The 24,237-nt window shown below is 35.6% G+C and overlaps 1 protein-coding gene across 25 annotated transcripts in view; it reads left to right on the forward strand.

The window, feature by feature from the left end:
- LOC5577684 overlaps positions 1 to 24,237 on the forward strand; it is a 245,090-nt gene that overhangs the window by 165,260 nt on the left and 55,593 nt on the right. For all 25 annotated transcript variants that reach the window (XR_002501267.1, XR_002501269.1, XR_002501268.1 and 22 more), the window contains one exon: positions 18,757 to 18,848. Coding sequence is in view for 22 of the 25 variants with exons in the window: in XM_021849744.1 (XP_021705436.1) it covers positions 18,757 to 18,848 (92 nt within the window). In the remaining 3 variants the exon portion in view is untranslated. The remainder of the gene's footprint in view (positions 1 to 18,756; positions 18,849 to 24,237) is intronic.

The following is a 24,237-nucleotide window of genomic DNA, read 5'->3' on the forward strand; positions in this document are numbered from 1 at the left end:
CAGTTAATAACTGTGGAAGTGCTCATAAGAACACTAAGCTGAGATGCAGACTCTGTCCCAGTGGGGACGTAACGCCAGAAAGAAGAATTGCAACATGTTTAAAACGGGAGCCTTGGACGATGTTCTAGGAAACCGATGGGAAAGTCACCGAAAAAAAAAACCTTGGGGACTAGAGATTTTCTTGAAAAATATCTGAAATTATATATGAAGTAATACCTGATGGAATCTTCGAGGTAATTCCTGTGATTTATTTTTGGAAAAATTCAGGTTGTTATTTAAGATATCCAAAATAAAATTCTTAGCGAAATACTTTAGGAAAATTCTTGAAGTGATTTTATGGGAAATAATTACTAAATGAACTCCTGGAGAAAAAATCAAATCTCTCAAATTAAAATATCTATCCATTTATCTAATTTGAAGAAATCTTCAGAGTTATATCTGGATCTTTGGGCAAATACCTGAGATTATTTTTGATGAAATTCCTTGAGAAAATCATTGAAAAAGCAGTAATACAAACACTATTATTTGTCGTAATATCTCGAGGAAGTTCAAACAAAAAAATATTCTCGGAGAAATGTCAGGTCTGATTCCATAAAAAATCAAACTCTTTTCTCCTAGTTCCTGTTAGGTTTCGATTTGTTTTTTGATTATTGTTAGGTCTCTTTTTTCAAGCAAGAGGTTTCTGAATTTTCTATTTTCAAAACACTCAGTCCCTACCAGCCATGCTTCATGAACAATTTCTAAAATTATTGGAAAATATTCGATTTCGGAAAAACCGATTTATTTTTTTACAATCATGGTTCATTCAGAGCTCTTGAAAGTTTTCGAATGAAATGCAATCAATTAATCATTTACCTAAATAACCACATTTGTAAATATTATAAAGGTCGGATTTGATTAAACGGAAACTTTATTATCCGTTTTCTAAACACGATGATAGACAGAAATTATAAAAACAAAATAAAAAAAAACACCATCATTATTAAATACAATTCACATGAATATTCGAATTAAGCTTTAATATTGTTAGCACATTGTTTTATAATGTCTAGAAGAGTGAATACACTTTAAAACACTTTTTAAAGTTGGCATTAGTTTGTTTTGGTCATATCAAATTAAAGTATTTCTTGAACCTGCAACTAAGTTATAAAACCTGGAAAAAACCTGGAAATATCAGGGAATTTCATTTCGGTAAACGAGTAGACACCCTTGCCTCATTGTCTAAACTGTTGTCTAAATTGTTTTATACTGAATGCATAAAAATGACTACAAAATTAAATAACTGAACAAGACAAGTGATAGCGGCATGATTGAAAGCAGCGCAGACAATTTTTTTTGTACTGAAAAAGATTTTGTGTCACAAGAAGAACATATTCTACCATGTATTACTAATTAAAAAAAATTCCCTGATTGTGCCTAAAATTCTCTGAGAATTCCAGGTTTTTTCTAGGTTGAATAAAATTCCCTGCTAATTCCAGGTTTTACAGGTAGTAGACAGCATGTCAGATCATAAAAGGAAGAAAAGAGCAGAAGATAAAGAAATTTTTTTCTTGTTTTAGCCAAGGGACTGTCCATTAATTACGTAAGGGTTTATGGGGGGAGGGGGGTCTGACATTTCTTACGCGCCATACAATTTATTTTTAATTTTCATACAAAAAATCTTACCATGGGGGGAGAGGGGTGTTGAAAAACTCCAAAAAATGTCTTACGTAATTAATGGACCGCCCCCAACATGATATACAATTTTAACATCTCTCACTCCAGAGATTCGATATGAGAGGAAAGAGTTAGCCGTATATCAGCTGAAAAATTCATCAAAAGTTGCTGATAAGCAGCCGTTAATCACGATATAGTTCCTATTAGCCCTGTTAGCCATGTCATCAATTCGACTATAGAACCGAATTGGTACTTCGACGGCTTATTGGTTACTCGGGTTAACATAAAAAATCAACACCCCAAAAAGCATAGCATACCCGAGCAGAAGAAAATAACTACTGAATACCAATTCCATACCAGATAATTTCCAATACTACATACCTGAATGAGGTATGAATTAGCCCTGCATAACAGGTAAAATACCTCAAATAATATCTCAAGCATATTCTACGAACACCAAACTGATAACTAGATCGGGTATTGTAATACCTCAATAATACTTGATGGATTTTCATATAAAAATGAAATTTTTCAATTGTAGTTCAATACCTCCAGCAGACCTCAATAGCTGTTTAATACCTCAATGAAGTATTATTAATTGTTTTAAAGATTTTTTTCAATACCATTATAATACCAAATTGAGGTATTGAAAACTGAACAATTCCTAATTTTAATACCTGAACAATACCAATACAAAAAATGGTATGTATAAGTTATTGGGGAGTTATTTGTTCCTCCTCGGGTAGCATAGCATAGACTGACTGTACATGTCAATGGTTGCTACTCCGTGATTGATCGGAACTGGTAAGAATTGCACTACGATCCAAATGAATAAGGGATGGGAGTTTCCGCTTACTCTCGAAGTGCAATTTTAGCAGATCTAATATTATTGATCAATAATGGCGCCGGCCAAGTCCTTACAGTCAGTTGGGATGGGGAAGGAATGTTAGAGTGTAATGATTGTTGCTTCTAGGAACCGAGAATACCTCTGCATCTCCACAATCACCACGGGAAGGGTGTTTATTAGTGAGGGAGGAAAAGATCTGGGAGTCACCTCTGGTCGATGATGCGATCCATGGACAAGGGGGAAATATACGACTTATATTTAAAGCTAGTTTTGTATTTTTGTTTCGAGAAGTTTTTGGTAGAAGCTTAAAAAAATACGTCAACATCTATAATGTCGAACAATTCAAAAGATGTTTTTATTAATGGCAAAAACTGAAAATAACATGTATCTTTTTTAAATTATATGAAACAGGAATAATGCCGACACTTGTGGTGACGAACAATACATAGTTTGTTTGAAAATTACATATGAGTATTACTGTGCATTTTGTCTCGATATGGTAGAAGTTTTAAAAATACGTCAGCACTACCCAGCAAGACGCTCCGAAACAGGAAAAAAAATCTCCGGCGACGAAAACACGCGCGAAACCGTCCATAAAAAATCAACACCCCAAAAACATCACTTTACAACAATATGTATTTTTGAGTTTTTTGCGCCTTTCTTGAGTAAACATAAGTATCAAAATAGCGATCCTTTGCAATACCTGTTGAGGCTAGCAGACTCTATTATCGCTTTGTTCGAGGATCTGTCGAGCTTAAATTTTTTTCTCGACTTTGCTTGTCACACAATATTCAAAAGTGAAGATATTGGCAAATAAAGCTTCAGATAGCTTTCAAAATGGGAGAATTTGTCTTTATTGAGACGTTATGCCGAATCGTCGGGAAAATTTTAATATAATAATATATTACCACAGCACCACGTCAACAACTCTTCTGCATACATGCAGGAAGATGCGCAAGTCGATGGAGAAAATAATAGAGAGAGGATTCGAGCTGGTGAGCTCGTTTCATCCTATTCTACTATTGTAGGAGATATTGTTGATCTGTTCGCATTCTTTGTTTATGAAAATCGTCTAAAAATATTTTAATGCCATAATCTCCTGTCTGGCCAATATTTACACTCAGATAGTAGATGTTTGTTAATCTTAAGATCTCATCTTCCAGGTTTGGATAAGTATATAGTGTGTTAGATCTTTTGATCGTATCGCTTACACCTTGGAGGCCAAGCGATAAACACTTGTTCGGCGTACAATGCGTTTATCGAATAATATCACGAATCCGGTTAGGTGCGAATATATCATGGAACACCAACTAAAAGTGACCCCCAGATCTTTACAATATTCAAATTCGGTCTCTAATAAGAATGGTTGTCTAACTATCACTCCTTCCCTTCCCCCGATGACCATAAGGACGTGATCGGCGCCTGTTATTGATTTTTAAATTTTGAGCTCTCGATTTGTGTGCATTGAGAATGGAAAGCTAATAACAAGCCCAATTCTTTAAATCTCTGTTCTGGTCAACCACGGAATAGGAACACAAATTGTACGGTCATCTATACTTATGCAACATTTTTCGTGGAAATGGGTCATTCTGGGAACTGGCGTTTGAGGAAATAACATTCGACGAAACGACATTCTGCGAAAAGTAGGAAAATTTTGGGAGGCATATTGAAGTTGTATGGATAAGGACGAATGTGTATTATTAGAATTACATAAATAGGTGTAGACGGGGCCATCCTTAGCCGAGTGATTAGAGTCCACGGCTACAAAGCAAAGCCATGCTGAAGGAGTCTGGGTTCGATTCCTGGTCGGTCCAGAATCTTTTCGTAATGGAAATTTCCTTGACTTCCCTGGGCATAGAGTATAATCGTACCTGTCACACAATATACGAATGCGAAAATGGCAATTTTGGCAAAGAAAGCTCTCAGTTAATAACTGTGGAAGTGCTCATAAGAACACTAAGCTGAGAAGCAGGCTCTGTCCCAGTGAGGATGTTAATGCCAAGAAGAAGAAGAAGAATTAGAAGAAGAATTAGAAGAAGAAGAAGAAGAAGAAGAAGAAGAAGAAGAAGAAGAAGAAATAGGTGTAGATAGTAGTAATAGTAGTTTTTCTGTTTCCTTTTTGGTCCATTTTCGGTCTCTTTTTGGTCTATTTTTCAAACTAGATTCTCTAAAGTTCTTATAATCAAGGCACTTAAACACTACCAGCCCTGCAGTGTGATCTATAGTGTCATTTTCAAAATAAATATTTAAATAATTGACTACTTGATCTGCAGATCTATAAATAAACTTCGTACAGAAAGCTTTCGTTACAGTTGGAAAAGTCAACTATATCTATCTTCTTGTTTCTCGTGAAGTCAACAAAATCTCATTCTGAATATTCTAATATTCTGTTTTAGTAATATTATTTGAATTTATTTGCATAAATAGCGTCCATTACTCCGCATTTATAAAAATACAAAGAATCTGTCAAATCATATGATGTGTTTCTAAAATTGACGCGTTCAACTTTGATTATTTTGATATTGACATTCATTCGTTTATTTAGTTAACATCTAAACAGATAACACTGAGTCAATTATTTCACGCCACAATACTCAATTCATTTCTCCATCCTCGGTTCTGCCCCACGCTCGCCAAATCGAAGCGCACTTGATCCGCTCACCTAGCTCGCTGCGCTCCACGCCTTCTAGTACCAACCGGGTCCGAAGCGAACACCATCTTTGCAGGGTTGTTGTCCGGCATTCTAGCAACATGCCTTGCCCATCGTATCTTTCCAGCTTTGGCCACCTTCTGGAGCTTGTGGTCACACATCGTTTTTTCTGCACACCGCCAAAGATCGTTCTAAGCAACTGACGTTCGAAGACTCCAAATGTTTGCAAGTCCTCCTTGAACATCGTTCATATTTCATGCTCGTAGAGGACTAGCGGCCTTATTAGCGTTTTGTACATGACACATTTGGTGCGAGTGCTAATCTTTTTGGACCGAAGCTTCTTGTATAGGTCATACTAGGCCCGACTCACACTGATGATACGTTTCCCTATTTCAAGGCTAACATTGTTGTTAAAATCTCCAGATGTTATGAAGGCCTTGGAACCTAATTTTACATTACATCTGATTCTGTTCACTTTTTGTACAAACTACTTCAAAACAAAGCTATGCTGAACGTTTTTGGATTCAATTTCCGGTCGGTCAATGATTTTATCGGGGTGTAAATTTCTTGACTTTCCAGGGTATAGAGTATTTTCGTATCTGCCACAATTGCTGAAATGGCAATATTAGCACAGGAAGCTCTTAAGTAATAACTGTGGAAGATCACTTAGAACACTACACTAGAAGGCAGACTTTGTTCCAATGGGGATGCAATGTTCAAAGTATCAACCAGTTTTTTCGATGATGTTGGAATGATGGTGTCTTGTGTCTTAATCATATCAGCATAGTTTAAAGATGACGCGCGTCGTGCCCGTCCAATCCTCAATCCTAGACGCTATCAATTAAGATCAAGAAACTATGCTTTCAAACCACTGTGATTGGGGAAGAGTTTACTGTTCACATATCAAACAGGCGGATAGTTTTTTTCCGCTCCACAACTAATAACTGATTTATCATGCCGATGATCTCACTCCACGATGATTGTAATGATGAACGCTTCTCAGTTTTGCTCCCCTGATTTCGCTCATCATGTCACAAAAAAAATCATTATCGTGATCCAATCACTGCTTGCGGGATACGCTCAGATGCGAATGATTGCAGCCACAATTTGGTTCCGTTCCCGAACAATGATTGCGTCTAACAACCAGTTAATTTAAAGCGCCAATGCATGACGCAGTTTTCCGGTTCTAAAAATGTTTATCTGAATAATTGACGCTTCAATAAAATGAAAATTGCTTGCTTCAATGACCCATATCATCTTATCATTTGTGTGATTTCAGAGCTGAATTTCAGTTTCACGATAAACCCCAATGGAAGAGTGAGAACATGGTCATAAATATACATACACCAGACTTTATTTTACTAGATGAATCATGTCTCCGGTCGAAGGAGGATTTAAATATGATTTGTATTCGCGTTTTCTAATCTAGAAAAGAAAAAAAAAAACATCTATCAAACCCAATGGCGGGGGAGTAGAAACACTTCACGCGTGGCTAATCGCGGGCCACAGCATTTATCATCGGCGTGAAGTAGCTTTTTATTCATGGAGGAAATCGAGCAAGAAGCAAGAACCGTCGACCGAGTGATGAGCGTATTCGACACGCCTGGATGGAGCGCGAAATTTGTCATCACAAGTCACCTTTTTCGCCACGCTCTACCTACAGACGGTAAAGGCGATTCGCGTGGTTCGACTCCGACTGTGAATAAATAAACGGTTGTTAGATAATTAAAGACTATGGACAAAGTTTTTCTCGGCTGTATCCGGTTTTCGGAAGGGAAGAAGTAAATACGGAAGTGACTGTTGTAGGAAAAGTTATGGTGCATATTGGAAGTTTTGCGCCCAGCTGAGTTACTGGTTTGAGTATTCGTTTTCGTAAAGGGTGTATGCTGTGTATGTCTTCTTCTTCTAGAGAATTTTACTATAACTACTGTGTTCGAACACCTCTAAAGTTATTAACTGAGAGCATAAAGCTAACTTCACATACAAACGTTTTTTTTTTGTTCGTCGAAATTTTTCAAAGTTTTGTATGTAAATTGGCATGTAAATCACGCAGAAACATCATTTCAGACGAGATTGAATACTAGCTAAATTAAAATGAATTTTTACCCTTAGTAATCGTCGTGGAGTTTTCCTAAAAAAACATTGAAGAGATTTGTCAAAAAAAAAAAAGTTGGATCGATCTGTTCTTGGCTGCTTTGGTATTCTGAAACTGATGAAAGCGTTATGTTTATCATGAAATCTCTGGAAGAATTTCCAGAATAAATCAGAAAGTGTTCTAATTGAACTGTTTTTTTTATCGTCAGGGTAGTTAGCCTTAGTCAAGTTGTAAAGTCCGCGGCTACCAAGCAAAGCCATGCTGAAGGTGTCCAGTATCTTTCCGTAATGGAATTTCCTTCGCTTCCCTGGGCAGACAGTCAGAGACGCATAGTCACATAGTAGTCGGGTTCAGAATGAGTACCACTTCTAGTACTGCATTTGGACTCTTGGCAAAAAGTACCCCAGTTTGACAGATCGCGGTACACTTTTCATTGCATTCTATATTTTGCTCTATTACATGGAGGTCTTTATTTCGTGGGACTGATATGCGGTTACTTTTTATTATGGGACAATATGACTTGCTGTTTTTTCCTAGTTTTTCCGAACAAATTATATTATTTCATCAGTGCAGCTGAAACAGCATTGGAAGATAGGTTGAAAACAGAACTCAACTCAATTTTGACAAAAATGCAGATGGGACTGACTTGCGATTCTTGGCAGTAAATCGCTTTTTTTAATATTCTTGATGATGATGATGACAGGTTGTAATATTCCCAAGCTCAAATGAATGCTTTTCAAATTAAACGGTTTTTATTGCTCAACGAACAGTAACAAATAGCTCATCAAGAATAAACAAAATTTCAAACCACTCCTCCTATCTTAGTTACGAGTTTCAAAAGTGTAAATTTTCAAGTAAAAACAAAAAAAATCTGGTAGTATGTGTTAAAGTTCATAATGGATGTAATCTTATGACAGATGGCAAATTTTAGTGTGGAATTCTATAAGTTTGACTGACTCATTGACGGTACTGTACTGTACTAATTACAATGAGAAGCCATTATTGCGTACATCATGTGACAATGAATTCACAGTGAATGGTTTAAAGTATAAACTTTCCGGTATAGTTTGAGCCCCTCCTACACAATTTAAACTCTCATACTATGTATGTACCTTTTGTTTGTTTTACTCAACACTTTACTATTCTAATCACAACAGAATTGTAACAGATTCTCTTGCTCAGTTAGCGTGTTTTTTTTCTAACAAAATATGTTATAATTTAGTTTGGTTAGTAGATAAAATACCAAAAATTAAAAGCAAAATTTCATCAACATTAAACAAAATTGAAACAAAATATGTTATAATTTAAACAAAAATGTAACTCATTATGTTTTAAATCAATCAAAAATACAACTAATTTTGTTATTTTCCATAACTGTAGTTTATCTCTTACTGTTTTTTTTTCCATAACTGTAGTTTCTCTATATAAGGATGGATACCCTAATTGGGAATGCAAGTTGAAGAGTCCGGGCAAGCATGAGTTTTTTCGTTGCGCCGCCGTTTTTTTTTTTCTTTTTTTCGGTTTTCACGTTTGCCGAGCAGTGCAAGTTGAAGAGCCCGAGCAAGCAAGAGTTTTTTCATTGTGTCGTCGGATTGTTACGTTACGTGAAGCTGAAAGTGGATTGTGGCTGCTCAGTCAAGGATGAAGTATCAATTGGTGAGCTTGTTCCATGCTTTTATTTCAAATCTGTAAAATTTGTATGACCACATTTAATCGTTCAGCGTTGGAATGGCAATATGATTTTTCAACAAACTTTGAATGGTTCGCCACTATGAGTGTCGACATTATTTTTTTCTACTTGGAAATTATTCATATCAATTGAAAATGTTATACTCAAAGGCATGTTTATATCTAATCGCTTATCAAAGTGAATCATTCGACCGAACGACAATTAACAAACATCCCTCTCAGTAACCTTTGTGGAGATGCAGTGGCAAACACGGTCTCCAAATAGCAAAGGTTACGCACTAACATTCCTTCCCCCAATTCCACCTGACTGCAAGGACGTGGCCGGCGCCGTTATTGACCCTGTATAAATAGAGGCACTGAATTATGCACACTGTAGAAGTTTATGGCCAATCCCAGCCGAACTTCTAGTTGATTCTTTGTGCATCTGCACTGACCTCGGTCAATCACGAAATAACAACCACTGATATGTGTAGTCAGTCTAAGCTAAGCTAAACTAAGCTATAATAATGGATACCCTAATTGGGTTATTCAATGATTAAAAAAACACAGTTTCTGTAGCTTGGAAATAGGAGCACATTTTTACAAGTAGTAAAAAACTTAATTACGCCTCAACTTTTTCATTTTTATTTTATCGATGATTGAAAAAAAATCTGGCTTAATGGCACTTCAAGTTACATGATGACAGCTCGACTGGTAGTAAAATTATCCGAGGAGTGATTCAAAAGTGATTTCCATAATAATTTACGCGTTTTAAAAATAGTTTTGGTTTAACTTGGTCAATCTTTCAACTTAGTTCCAGAATGTTAAAAAAAAAAACAGGATACCCATGAACATCCCAACTATAAATAACTTTGAATCAATCAAATAAAACAATTACAATATTGACAGCACAAAGTTTAGAGTTATATCAAATCTTCCACTCAACGAAAACATTTCGATTTTGAAATATGTTGATAATTGTTTATTTCATAAATCAAACAATTTTGAGAAAAGCATGTTGGTTTTTGTTTTTTTTTTCACTCAAAAATATTCTTATTTCAAAGTTTTGTTATTTTTATCAATATAAGAAAAAAATGGTTTATTTTGAATTTTCAAAAATAACCAGTTCAATGAAGATCGCTTCTTCTTAATCGTCCGGTAATATAAGTGTGATTTGAAATGATTTTGGTACTTAGTAAAACTTTGTAACTGATTTAAACATATTCTGATCCCAATTGTCTGAAAAATGCGCACGTCACAGTTATACTGATTTTTTACACATTTGCAGTATTGGACAAGTAACTAGTTTTTAGATTTTGGGTGCTAATGAAGCTCAACATGACAACAGATGATTATTTGATGGTTGATAGGCAAATATTTCGCCATTGTAACAAAAAATATCTGTAGTTCAGTATAAAGTTTATTTGGTACTGAAAATAGGACGATTAGTGCGGTGCAAATAATACTGCAAAAAGAGGTGAACTCGCCTAAGGCTGAAAGCCTCTATAGTATAGAAAATAAAATCAAATCCAAAATAATACTGGAAAGCCAGAAAATTTGTGGATTCGGTATTTATAATCTGTAAGAAGAAGAAGAACTATTAGTGAAACTTAGGTTCAAATAAATCCAGGTTTTTAACCCGTAGAGTAAAGTGGGGCAAAAGTTCGAGTGGGGTAAGAGTTTCTTTTTAAGATTTTTAGCTCAATTCAAGACAATTCTAATAAATGTCATTGTGGTTCGAATGCTATTCAAGTAAGAGACTTTTACTCCAAATGTCATAAAAATCGATTGAGATTTGGAAAAGTTATGGCTATTTGTTGTTTTTCGACGTGAATATTGTAATTTGTGGTCAAACTTTCGTTGCATGAAACCAATTGAAGATAAAATCTTTTTCAATATTTTATTTAGGGGCGTTTCTAGGCCTATCATAAGGTTGCTTTGAAGTGTATTAGATTTTGCCGAGTGGTAGTGGTATCATTGGGTAGTGGACGTGCTTCAATCGAAGCTCGATCATTTTTATTGTGGATCAATGCGATATTGTCGCTAAAAATACATAACATGTAGTGCTGTAGTGATTATAGTGTCGAAATATATCGGGAAAAGTGCAGTACTATCCAATGGATATGATTTCTGTAGAGAAATGTTATGCATATTTTCTACAATCATTCCAGCCATCTTACCTTTAGATTGATCATCTTTCACACCACTGTGGTGGTGCCGTAAGTAATGTATCATCCAACGAGATTCTCTGAGAAAAAGTGTCTCTGTGTAAATAAAATACATATCATTTATAGTGAGCACGGTCTCACCTCAAATGAAAGCTGGTCACTTCTCTGAGTTACCAGCGACTTTGTAATTAATGTTCGTGGATTCACTAACAGATACATAGCGAATCTCTCATTTATTACGCTCGTTTTTGACGAATGTGAACACAACAACATGTGTTCTAGAAAGGCAGGGAGTTTTGCCTTATATCAACGATATTCGTTATAAAATCACCTGTAGAACAAGTTATCCAAAAACTCTGGACATGATTACAGTGAAATGTGTTCCTATGAGCCCAATAGCGATGTACATCACTAGTTGTTGAGGGACTTGTGCTCATCAGTTTACGACAGCTCGGTGTTAAACATTTGTTCTGCCTCAAAATTACGAGACTCCCATCCAAATTTTAAATTGTTTTGTTTGTTAAGGCCCTGTGCACGAAGCATTCAAAACTATTTGAAGTAGGGAGTATCATAATGTTAAGGCTGAACAAGTAAAATGAGCTGAGTTTGTCCAAATTGGGTACATTTACCCTAATGTACGAACGTTCTTGGTATTTCCTATGAATGTTCTTCTCTAGACTACTCCGGAGAAGTCACACATCTGTAGAGACTACTCTAGTGTAGCCACATGAAAATTTCCAGCTCTCTGAGATAGATGAACTCGTCTGTGTATAAAAGTACTGGAAATTTTCTAAATCAGGGTTGCCAAACCTGATCCCGATGTATATTCATCATGGATAAAAATACTCTTACACATTTGTGTGGATGGGTGCGTTTTTGTCACACAATAATCATTAGATTGACTTTAAAGAGTACTCGTTTTTCTCTTCGCACATTTGTGCGGTTAGTCTCATATGAGCAACTAGATAGTTATATCTTTCAATCTCTCATTGTGAGAGATCCAATGATAAATAAATTTAATTGTATCTTATAGGGCAGATGTGTCGATTTTGGAGAACTTAGTGCTTGTTTTAGACCATTTTCAAATTTGTGCGTTTTGTATTTTGGATCGTTCTTCTTCATCATTCAGTTGCAAAATCTCCAAGATATGTTGCAATTGAAATGAAAAAAGGGGCGTTCAACAGGGAAACGGAATAGGTTTTGGTGGTTGTTTGGAGTGGAGCCTAATTTGCCAAGAACGGCACACATACCCTAATATATAATTGAATTGAGCGCTATGCTTGGCTTGATCACTTGTGATATCTGAGAATATCTCTCATTTCAGATACCTAAATGGTAACTGCTCACTAATACAATCGGATTGGGCTTCAGAAAGTGCGTCGTACCTATCGACCTTTCTTTCTTATCTCGACTCCCTTCAAAGTCAGTTGGATTTTATTATTTTCCGCTCTTTCAGGAAATTATTGCTTTTTTCGGAACAATGGCTGCAAGTCAAGCTAGTCCAAAAGCTTCATTGTCCGCTGCTGACGTTAACAATGAAGTTGTGGTAGCAATATCACAAACTTCTGCTGCAAATGCTGAACAAGTTGGTAAGACCTCATCAACCACTATTGAGCAAGGCATTGGAAGCACTGCTGCCACGCCATCCAATATGGCAGACAAGGTTAACGCAATGGATGCTGTAGTGGACTCTGGCACATATGAAGATGGTCATCATGCTTCGTCATTTCATGATTATCGCTTTCAGATAAGCATGAAAAACGGCTTTTTCACAAAAGAGCTTAAAGACGAACTGATGTTCGACTTAAATAACTTTTTATACCAGACACCAGCAAACTCGTTTATTCCTAGCTTCAATGGCTATGGGCTTCGTTTCGGAAAACTCTGGTTTTCACCAGAGAACGAAGCAAGCCATGAATGGCTAATAGAGAAGCTAAATGCAATAAACGAGAAAGCGGTGGATGGATGCAAGTTTTCAATAGAAACATTTGGTCTCCATCAGAACAAGGTATGCTTAATCATTCCTTTAATTTTAAATGAAAGTTTAAGCGATACCGATGTTCTGAAGAGACTTCATTTTCAAAATCCAATATTAGGAATTTGTCAATGGAGAAAGCTGAGAACGAAGTCTATATCTGCAGATAATCGTTTGATTATCTACAATATTGATGATCGTTCTTACAATCTCCTTAAAAAACATGGTTTTAAATTGAACTACGGGTTCCGAAAGGTTTCTTGCAAACCATATGTGCAGAAAAAATCTGCTAAAACAGCAAATTGATTTGGCTATTGATTTGAAATCTCTTCTATTAAAACGCAAATAACAACCTTGTTTGCGCTTTCAATTGAACTACAGGTTCCTAATAAAGCTTTTAAAGCAAACATGCAGTATAGCTGCCTAAACAAGAAATTAATTTGCTCAATGTGCAGATAGATTTCTTTTCGTTTTTGTTTCCTTTTTGGAAACTTTCATCCTACATGGGTGTTCATTATTTTCCTGTCCCGATTCCTCTTCCTTCCCCATCCCATCCCTTATCCTTCCCATCCCTTTCAGGTAAATGATGATATAGGCTATAATATGGCAAGGCACAAATCTCCCATCTGTAGGGGAACGTGCCACTTGAGCCGCCTTTCTGATACCTGATAGGTTCAAATAAATCCAGGTTTTTAACCCGTAGAGTAAAGTGGGGCAAAAGTTCGAGTGGGGTAAGAGTTTCTTTTTAAGATTTTTAGCTCAATTCAAGACAATTCTAATAAATGTCATTGTGGTTCGAATGCTATTCAAGTAAGAGACTTTTACTCCAAATGTCATAAAAATCGATTGAGATTTGGAAAAGTTATGGCTATTTGTTGTTTTTCGACGTGAATATTGTAATTTGTGGTCAAACTTTCGTTGCATGAAACCAATTGAAGATAAAATCTTTTTCAATATTTTATTTAGGGGCGTTTCTAGGCCTATCATAAGGTTGCTTTGAAGTGTATTAGATTTTGCATAAATGTTTGAAAACAATTTTTGGCTCATAGTGGGGCAAAAGTTCGAATCAGCGGGGCAAAAGCTCGACCCATGTATAAAATCACGGAAAAATTTGCAAATTGCCTAAAATCCACATATAATCTTCAAATTTAGCTATATTTGTCTGATCGTGTGAAAACTGTCACCAAAATTTTACATTTCCACTTAGTTTTGCGAAAAACTGCTATTTTTGAGTATATCATAATTAACCCGGTTTTGGGCAATTTTTTGGTGAAAATTTAGTGTGTATTTTTCGGCAAACTTAAGTTTACGGCTGGTGTAAAGTATGCCTGTCATAATAGGATTGATATTTTGGGTTTTAGCCAGCGAACTTTTGCCCCACTCTAGATTCGAACTCTTGCCCCACCGGTGGGGCAAAAGTTCGAATAAGACAATCAATTTTGAAACTGTTATAACTAAAAGTGGGTAAATATTTTGACACAAGTTTGTTCAGCAAAATTATAGCCAATATGTTGAAGGTTCACTGTATGGTATTTGTTTTGTTTTAACTGCTATTGTTTTCCTGGAAACTTTGATTATGCCACTAAGGTCGAACTTTTGCCCCACCTTACTCTATAGGCCTGAGTGCAAGCAAAAATACTAAAACCCTTACCACTCAGCGAATACTTAACGGATTCAAATAATTTTTTTTCAGTATACTGGCCCACATATCTAGTTTCTAGAAATGGCCGGAGGAACTCGGGAGTACATTTGTAGCCGGAGTTATTGCGGTGGGTCACTGGGTCAAGTCGGGTAGAAAAATGCGATTTTTGGGACATGCCAAGTTATCTTTATTTATTTCCAATGGCATTCATTTTATTTTTGCATTATTCATTAAGATGTGATATTCAACATTACAAATGAATAGTTTTGCACCGTTTAGAGTGTACCTGATGCGGCCATTCGGGCTTGTTGTTCTGAAGATCCGGCTCTAGATTTGTTAGGTATAAAACCATTTCAAAACTCTGACAGTATAGATCGAACATAATAGTTCACAAAAATGCGTTCACATAATCTTGACACAGATGTTAAGATACAAATTGTGCACTTTATCATAAATTTAAGGCATTCCGAGGACCTGAAAATGGTCATTTGTAGGATCAATCAAATGCAGTTGACATAATTATTCAATTTAATTGATTATCAGAAGGCTTACGCTGATGCGTTTTTCTTAAAACTCCTTGATATAGTGGCCACATTATATTCGATTCTGGAAATTATCTGTGACTTGAAATTTGCCTACCTCCAGGGGCACAGAAGCGCAAAACCCTTGTCACCCGACCTCTCCCAGTGATCCACTGCAATAACTCCGACCACAAGAACATTCCCGAGTTTCTTTGACCACTTTTAGAAACTAGATATGTGTACGAGTATACTGACAAAAAATAATTGAAATCCGATAATTATTTGTTGAGCGGTGAGAGTTTTAGTAATTTTTCTTTCACTCAGGCCTATACGGGTTAAAAGCGCCAATGGCTGCCGCAAACAGGCTCGTTTTGCAGAATGTGCAGATTTCATAGAGCATAACATGTGTTACGTGTTTTCAATGATCATTACCCAAGCAGCTTCTTTCAACTTAAGTATAAAATTATCTCTTGAAACTAATCTAAGTTGTCAATTGTTGAAATATGACTTACAATTGCACTGAATAGCAACACAAAAAGCGCAAGAAGTGGAGTCTGTTTGCAACATATTTAAGTTATATCGAAATTTCTTATTTGTTGCATTGAAAACAAAAATATGAACGAGAATCGAACTTCCAACTCAAGATCACCAATCTTCTCCTCTACTCACTACTCCACCAGCTCTTCGAATAATTGCTTCGCCAATGCACTATAAAAGCGACCACATGGCCCATTAATCGAAGCTTGTTGCTTACAACTTTACTGCACCCTTCGGAATACAAGTTCATTACTGGCAAAGTTAGGCCACGCCTGAAATAATCTAAACTTTTCGCAAAAACTTCCACGCAACACATGAGAAACTTGTTTCAAACAAACAAACTGTTGCTAGACCATGCTTTCTTTGTTAGATGATACGTAAGGTGCAACTTAACCATATTGCAACTGGATAGAAACAAACAAACTTATAGCTGTCATACATGAAGTTTAGTGCAACTTTCTCGCAACTGAGATGAATCTTCTTGAGTTGTGGGTATGGGAACAAAAATTGAATGCAAGTTGTGGATGCTTTAAATGACAGTCATTTTAAACATAACATTAAAACCGGCATTTTGGGAGAAGTTTCAAGAATTTGTTCGAAAAATTGCTGAAAACATCTTGATAAATTTGACAACATTGCTATTTGCAAAAGACATTTGCAACAAATCTTGTCGTTTCAAATATGTTGAACGTCAAACAAGGAGTAAAATACATGTTCATTGGAACGGCAATGAAACTTTATGAACCTTGATATTGATATGCAACCGAATTAGAACCAGGTAAGTTACATATGCTTTGATTGATACGCGATTGAAACCATTTTTGAACAGCATCTCTTTGGAAGATATTTCGCGTGCTACTTGGGTAGACTGATATTAAATTTGAATTTTATCAATTAATGATAATATTATCCTTTCAAACTTGAAATTGATTTGGAAGAAAATTGGCCGTGCACACGTCATTAAAATTCATATTGAAATTAGTATGGAAAAGGCCAACCTTTTGTGTTCAGCTCTCTAACTGTTTGTCAAAATTGTCTACGAAAAAGTTCAGAAGCTCTTCTCAGGTGAAATCTTCCTAGCTACAACTTTGCTGAAGGCCACATTTAAATTTGACGTCAGAATAGAATTATCAGAAATAATTAGTTGATAATTAGATTGTGCTACTTTTCCCCGAATGTAATTTCCCAGTACGTCGTTTCCCCGAACGCCGATTTCTCGAATGCCACTTTTTTTCGAATATCAATTCCCTGAATAACCCCCCAAAGGTCATGCAAATATAAAAGGCACAAAAATAGTATTCAGTGACTGAGTAGTGAACTAGAAAGAACGATAAGCTATCAAAAGAAGGAGGTATTTGGTCATGCTCGATTAAACACATGTTGCCAAGAAGACTAAGGACGGTAAAACTCGGTAGAACCGCCAATCAAATAAAGAAGGGTGCATATCAGATCAATAGTTCGTTCACCAACTTGCAATTACAAGTGCCAAAACTTTTCAGGGAAGTGGGCTATTCGGGGGATAATCGGGGATAAGTAACACAATTGATAATTAAATTTACCCAACCGAGCACCGAAAATTAGTCTAATAACTATTGCAAAGTATTCATGAAAAAGAGTGAAACAATCAAATAAATTCGAAAATCACAGAAATAGTTTACAATGACATACACGAGGAAAAATAAATCTTGACCGTTGAATAGAAGTATCATTCAAATCACGTAACTAACGGGTCGACGTGTTTTACGTCAACGAGAAAAGTACACAACAAACCGTACATCATAAGTCGCATGTCACTGCCAAAATAAAAACCGCAAACAAAAACACGAACAGAACAAAAAATTGAAACGAAAATTTGTGAATGGGCCCAACCAACCAACCGACCAAACCAACCGGTAACCGCAAAAGTTTTATTCTTTCTTCTACCCCGTGTAAATTTTCGCATTTTCATTTTCATTTACGGTGGCGACTGTCAAAATTTGCCTCCCACGACCTCGTCCGGCCAATTACTCAAGTGAGACAAAATCTGCCACCCGACAGTCAGCCAGTCAGGCAAGCGGAAACGAACTAACACCGTCATTTGGGGTGTGGTTGACCAGTGGGGAGATGTTGATCATTCCCGTAGCCAGAGGTGTCTTCAAAGAGAACTGTAATATGATTTAAATTGTCAAAACTTCTCTGATGATGACATTTAATATAATCATACCACGGAAAAACAGATATTTAAGGAATTGTTCGATGAACTGTTACAGTGATCTTCTCCAAACTATCAACATTTACCAAGGCCATATAAAGACACCATTGAAATAGACTGTTCCATATATTCCTGATTTATTTTCTGAACTTAGTTTTGAGATGCATTTAGAATAGAAAACTTTTTGTGTGAACAAGTTGTCACTTTCAAAGAAAAAAATATATTTTTGTTTTTTATTCGGTAATTCACAATATTCAATTTTTGTACTTAGCGATTTATCAGCAGGTTGTAAGATTTTTGGGACTTGATTCTGATTCAGTGACTCTATATTTGGTGAGTAGCATATCTCTTCATTTTTAAAAACAAAAAAAATTGAAATTCTAAAAATCGTTTTTGTTATTTTTATAGCATTTGCAAAATTCGCATAATTCATTAAATATCCGGGTTTTAAAAAATATTTAGATGATAAAACGTACAGCCCATCATATTTCATGGAACAGAATCGCCCAAAAGTGATCAACTTCACCCCATTTTACAGTACCTACAAAATGCCGTCGTCGTCCGTCAGCACGTGTATGGCTCCACTGCTATTCATAGTCCCTCGGGTGGAATAAGCGAAATTAAAACGAGCAACATACGCGGGCGGGTGACAGAGCAGCCTAATTCAGATTTTGACGGCCATGACGACGTGGTATCTTCTCTACCATACCTAAGTGAAACAACGAGCGCACATTTTTCACTAATTGAGATTTAACATACTTTGACTAACTTGGGATTTTTTCTGTTTCGTTTTTTTACCAATACAGTCCAAACCCGTCAACAGACTGATCCCGCCAAACATTCACACCACGCTTCAGCGGCATCTGAAGAACTCAACGAAAGCTCCCTACATACCACAGTAAGTATATTGGATTTAAATTTGTCTACTTTATCCCAATTTTTTTTGTCAGTTACCGTTATTACTCCACCTATTTGAAACCTGGATCCAAGCTCAAAAGAGATGCAAACTTTTTTGTTTATCGTAATGATTGACTGGATGAAGCATGTGGTGGAGTTCCTATCATCATTCGTAGGGGTATAAAACATCAACTTTTTCATTTGAAACTAAAGTTTGGGTGTTTTTGTGGAAACTTAATTTGGGGGAAAAACAACCCAACAGTCATTGAATTCCAAATTTTTAACTGCATCTCGTCTAGTCTCGTCCAGAACGTGACTCACATCCAACCCAACGCTCATCATCACGACGCCAGCCAACAACGTTTGCACATCGCCGAAAACTCTTGCCAAAATTTTTGACGGCCACTACGACAGTAGCTATTAAACAAGAAATATTCATTTACAAATTAAATTATACATTCCCCCATTCCGAGATGGGTGTTTACTGTTGGCTGTTCTCTTTCGCTAAAGCTTGCACATCGTGTTCAGTTCAGCTGATGTCTCGTCGCATCAGATTTCAAAATCCTTTTCCCCATTATGTCAGGCGGGGTTTTTACATCATGCATACAAAGGGGATGGGGTGAGTGTCGGTTAAAATTTCTTCTACTTTTTCATTCATAAAATTGTCGTGTTGACACAGACAGTGTGACCCACAAGAAGAATGCAATGATTTTTGTCTAAAATTGTAAATTATTTTATTCAACATTTGTTCCAATGTTTCAACATGGGATATTCTATGTTACTCATTAGTACTATATCAGGGAGGAGGCTTCAGAATCATTTTCAAATTTTATTTTGAATTCTCTGTAGAGCTCTTTTCCTGGTATTACAACAGCTAGTCCATATTGGTACAGCATACAACATGGCTGGCCTGAAAATTTGTTTGAATATCAAAAGCTTGTTCTTAAGACAAAGTTTTGATTTTCTATTAATAAAAATAAAAATAAAAATTCTTTCCTAGCATGAGTCATAGATACCTAACTTCATCTGACCAATTTATTGGAACCCCTCTCATCGTGACAACATGTCTACTTGAAGGTTTCAAATAAAGAGCTTTTGGTTTATGTGGGAATATTATTAGTTGAGTTTTAGAAGCATTAGGAGAAATCTTCCATTTTTGCAAGTATGAAAAAAAAAATCCAAACTTTTTTGCAATCTACTACAGATGACACGCAGGCTTCTTCTTTTTGGGGAGAGGCCTGTGTCATCCGCAAACAAAGATTTTTGACATCCTTGAGGTAAGCCAGGTAAGTCAGATTTGAAAATATTGTATAATATTGCTCCCAAAATGCTGCCTAGAGGAACACCAGCTGTTACAGGAAGTCTTTCAGATCTGGAGTTCTGATAATTAACCTGAAGTGTACGATATGACAGATATTTTTGAATTATTCTTACAATATAAGTTGGAAAATTAAAGTTTTTTAATTTTATGATCAAACCTTTATGCCAAACACTGTCGAATGCTTTTTCTATGTCTAGAAGAGCAAGACCAGTAGAATAGCCTTCAGATTTGTTGGAACGGATCAAATTTGTTACACGTAAAAGTTGATGAGTGGTCGAATTCCATGGCGGAATCCGAACTGTTCATTGGCAAACATTGAATTTTCGTTGATGTGGACCATCATTCTGTTCAGAATAGCCTTTTCAAAAAGTTTACTGATGGAGGAAAGCAAACTGATTGGACGATAGCTAGAAGCTTCTGCAGGATTTTGGTCTGGTTTCAAAATTGGAACAACCTTTGCATTTTTCCATTTGTCAGAAAAATATGCCAATTGAAAACATTTGTTAAATATATCAACTAAGAATGATAAGCTACTTTCTGGAAGTTTCTTGATGAGGATGTAAAAAATTCCATCATCGCCAGGAGCTTTCATATTTTTGAATTTTTTAATAATAGTTCTCACTTCTTCCAAAACAGCCTCACAGGAATTATCGAAAACGTTCACTTGATTGAGAATAGTTTCGAAGTCCTGAGTAACTTGATTTTCTATTGGACTATTAAGTCCTAAATTAAAATTGTGCGCGCCTTTTAAACTGCAAAGCAAGTTTTTGGGCTTTTTCGCAATTAGTTAGAAATAATTTGTTTTTCTTTTTCCAATGCCGGTATTGGCTTCTATTTTTTTTCTTCAAAATTTTAGATAATTGAGCGGTTCCATTTGAATTCGAATGTCGGTTTACTTTTGTATTTTCTGATTTGGATGAAATTTTGCACATGCTTTCTTTATGCCCAAAAATGCCTTTTTGCATCATCGGCTCGCCATTTTGACTCTAGCCTTACTTTTGAGAAGGGCTTAAGAAAAAAATCCTTAATAATTTTCAAAAAATTATAACTTAGAAACGGTTTGTCCGATCAGTTTGGTGCCTTCCGCAAAGTTTTAGGTTATTGTTGGGACTATCTGTAAAAAAATATACACTGTAAAAAAAATGTTGTAATTTTTTATATATCGAAAATAAAGCTTAAAAATCAGTTTTCATAAAAATCGTATTTTTGATTTTTTTTTATTTTTTTATATGTTAAAGTAGACAAAAAATGAAGTCTTTTGCACAGTGGGTTTAGATGGAGAAATCATGGACAAAAAAGTTGTGATTTTTTGAAAATAGGTGAATTTTTAAAAATGGTCATAATAAACTATTTAAATATTTTTCAACTCGATTTTTTGAAAGTACGCAAAATTTACAACAAAAAAGGTATACGGAAAAATTAGGCTAACTTTTACCGTTTTAAAGATACAGCGATTTTAATACAAAGTTATGATAAAATTTTCAATTTTCGGTCATTATAATATAACTTAGAAACGGTTTGTTCGATCAGTTTGGAGTCTTCCGCAAAGTTTTAGGTTATTGTTGGGACTATCTGGAAAAAAATATAAACTGTAAAAAATTTTTTGTAATTTTTTATACAGTGGGATTCAGTTTTTGGCAACAAAGTCGAAATTTTCAGTTGCCAAAAACGGAACCGTGCCAAAATCGGAACCCTTCTTTTAAATTTTATTTTTCAACTATTGGTTTTGAAAACATCATTAGAATATTATTACATCATCCTTATGGAACCTTATGGTATCGAGACTTCAGAACGGTTCACTTAGAAGCAGTTTTCCGTAGGGTTGTGCTATGCTATGAATCTATAGCGCCGTATTCTTTATTGTGGCAAACTTTCTACATACATACTTTTTACACCTCTACGTCTTTAATGATTTTGAGAAGCTTTATGTACACTATTTGTATGAGTGGGCTATGTAAAATCAATAATCGCAGAAGTGACCTTTATACAAGAACTGCACATTTTCCTAAAACTGTGTAAGCATACGAAAAAAAAGTAATATGTATTTCTGTATTCATACAAAGACTAATTTACAAAATAAAAGCGCTGGGTATTGCAAAACGGCATGAGATTTTTTTTTATTTAATGAATATTAAAAATCAGTTTAACTAAGGCTTTGGCCAAGGGGAAGGTCACTCTACGCACTTCATTCGGTACAGCTGTGCCTTCAAAGCGCCAAGGTGCGCCAAGCGCGCCAAACATGCTACATGCCATAAAAAATCAATGAACAGAAATTTCAGAAAATCGAGCTCAGCAAGCATTGACATGTGTAATTTTATTTTCTTGTTTACCTCTCTTCAACAAATTTAAGATAGTCTAAATTTGTTATTACTTCTTTCGGGATGCTAATAACATTATTATTATAAAACTCAATGATTGCTGAGACGGAAATATCAGTTCACTATGATTTTTATAGCAACCCACCATAAATAAAAACTGTGCCAGGCAGTGCGCCGAAATGTGCCATAGCTGCGCAAGGCACACTGCGTAGAGTGACAACCCCCTTGGCTTTAGCGTAAAATTTTACAAAAGTCGATTAGTTAAGAATTCTCCCATTCATTTATGTTTATGATAAAGTAATGCATTTTGTAATAAATGATTGACTGCAGTCAAAAGAGCAAACATAAACAACAACATCTCAGGATCCTAATTTTGTAGAATACACAAACAAACTTTTATCATTTTTACTTGAAATGAGTTATAATTGAACTTGACATATGTTTTACACCTACCTTATGAAATTAACGGAAATTTACAGGATTCTGCTATGAAACCTCAAGAGCCTGATAGGAATCTTCAGGTGCTCGTAAGTAATCTACAGGAAAACGCTAGGGCTATGCTAGGAACATGCTGGGATATTGCCAAAAATTCTCAAGTTTCCAATGGAAATTTTCAAAAGTTTATTATTCTTAAGTGACCACTAGCACTCCTCAAATTCCTCTGGAAACCTTTTCCAAGTCCACAAGATTTCGACAGAAATACTCAAAATACCATCTACATTAATCTACATTAATACATTAGGAATTAAAACGATGCCAAATAGGAATTTTGGACTTAATCTTCAATAACCAATTATATATTATCAAGATCCCGCAAGAAACCCTCAGTGTCCGCTGGGAATCTGCAGACATCCTCAAGAATCCGTTAAAATTTCAGAGAAGTTCCTTAAGAACCAAGAATCTCCTAGGAATTCTCCAGGGTACAGTTAGGGAACTCATAAACCCAGCTCGTAAGGAACATTTTGATCATATTGAGACCCGTATCCTTAATTAAAAATCTTGTACAGAATACTGGATCGTCTTTTAACAAATCTAACATCTTAAAGAATCTCCAACAAAGAAGGAACGTATCTCTAAATAGTTGACGCAGAAAGAATACCACCAACAAAAAGTTACTTTCAATTGTTTTATCACACGCTTCAATGATATTATTGAGAATAAAGTGTAGTTTGAACTGTGTTCGCATTTATTATGGTGCTGGTATTGAGTTGCACATTGGAATTCTTCAAAAATAATATAAAATATAGTAAAATATACACTTATTTTATGGATTATATATTGACACTTCTGCAATTCACTAGAATAACGCAATTTATTTATTGAAAATCCATAAATGCACGACATCCTTAGATGCACGACATTTTGCTGAATTTGTATCTATTAATGGTGTGTGTTTTCATACATTATGTATGTAACTCCATAATAATAGGAACAGTGAGCTAAAAAGGTGAGAGAAAAAAAAACTTTTTACATAGACTTTTTGTTGCCCTTATGTGCTTGTGCTTGTTCAAACAAAATCTGAAGAGAAGTGTTTTTTTAGTGTATCACCTACTGGCAGACTCAAGTGGGCTGGTCACTCAGTATGATTGCCAAAGAGATTGGTCTCTATTTGAGATTCTGGTGGAGATTAATTGCCTCATGAAACGTTGCGAATGCATGACCAATGACCATCCTGAAGTAAATAACCACGTAAGGAAGCCCTTAGTAGTTAATGAGATTTAGGGAATATCGACGAAAATGGATCACTGGAA

The sequence above is a fragment of the Aedes aegypti genome, chromosome 3 (genome assembly GCF_002204515.2).
Source record: "Aedes aegypti strain LVP_AGWG chromosome 3, AaegL5.0 Primary Assembly, whole genome shotgun sequence".
NCBI classification, from domain to species: Eukaryota; Metazoa; Arthropoda; class Insecta; order Diptera; family Culicidae; genus Aedes; species Aedes aegypti.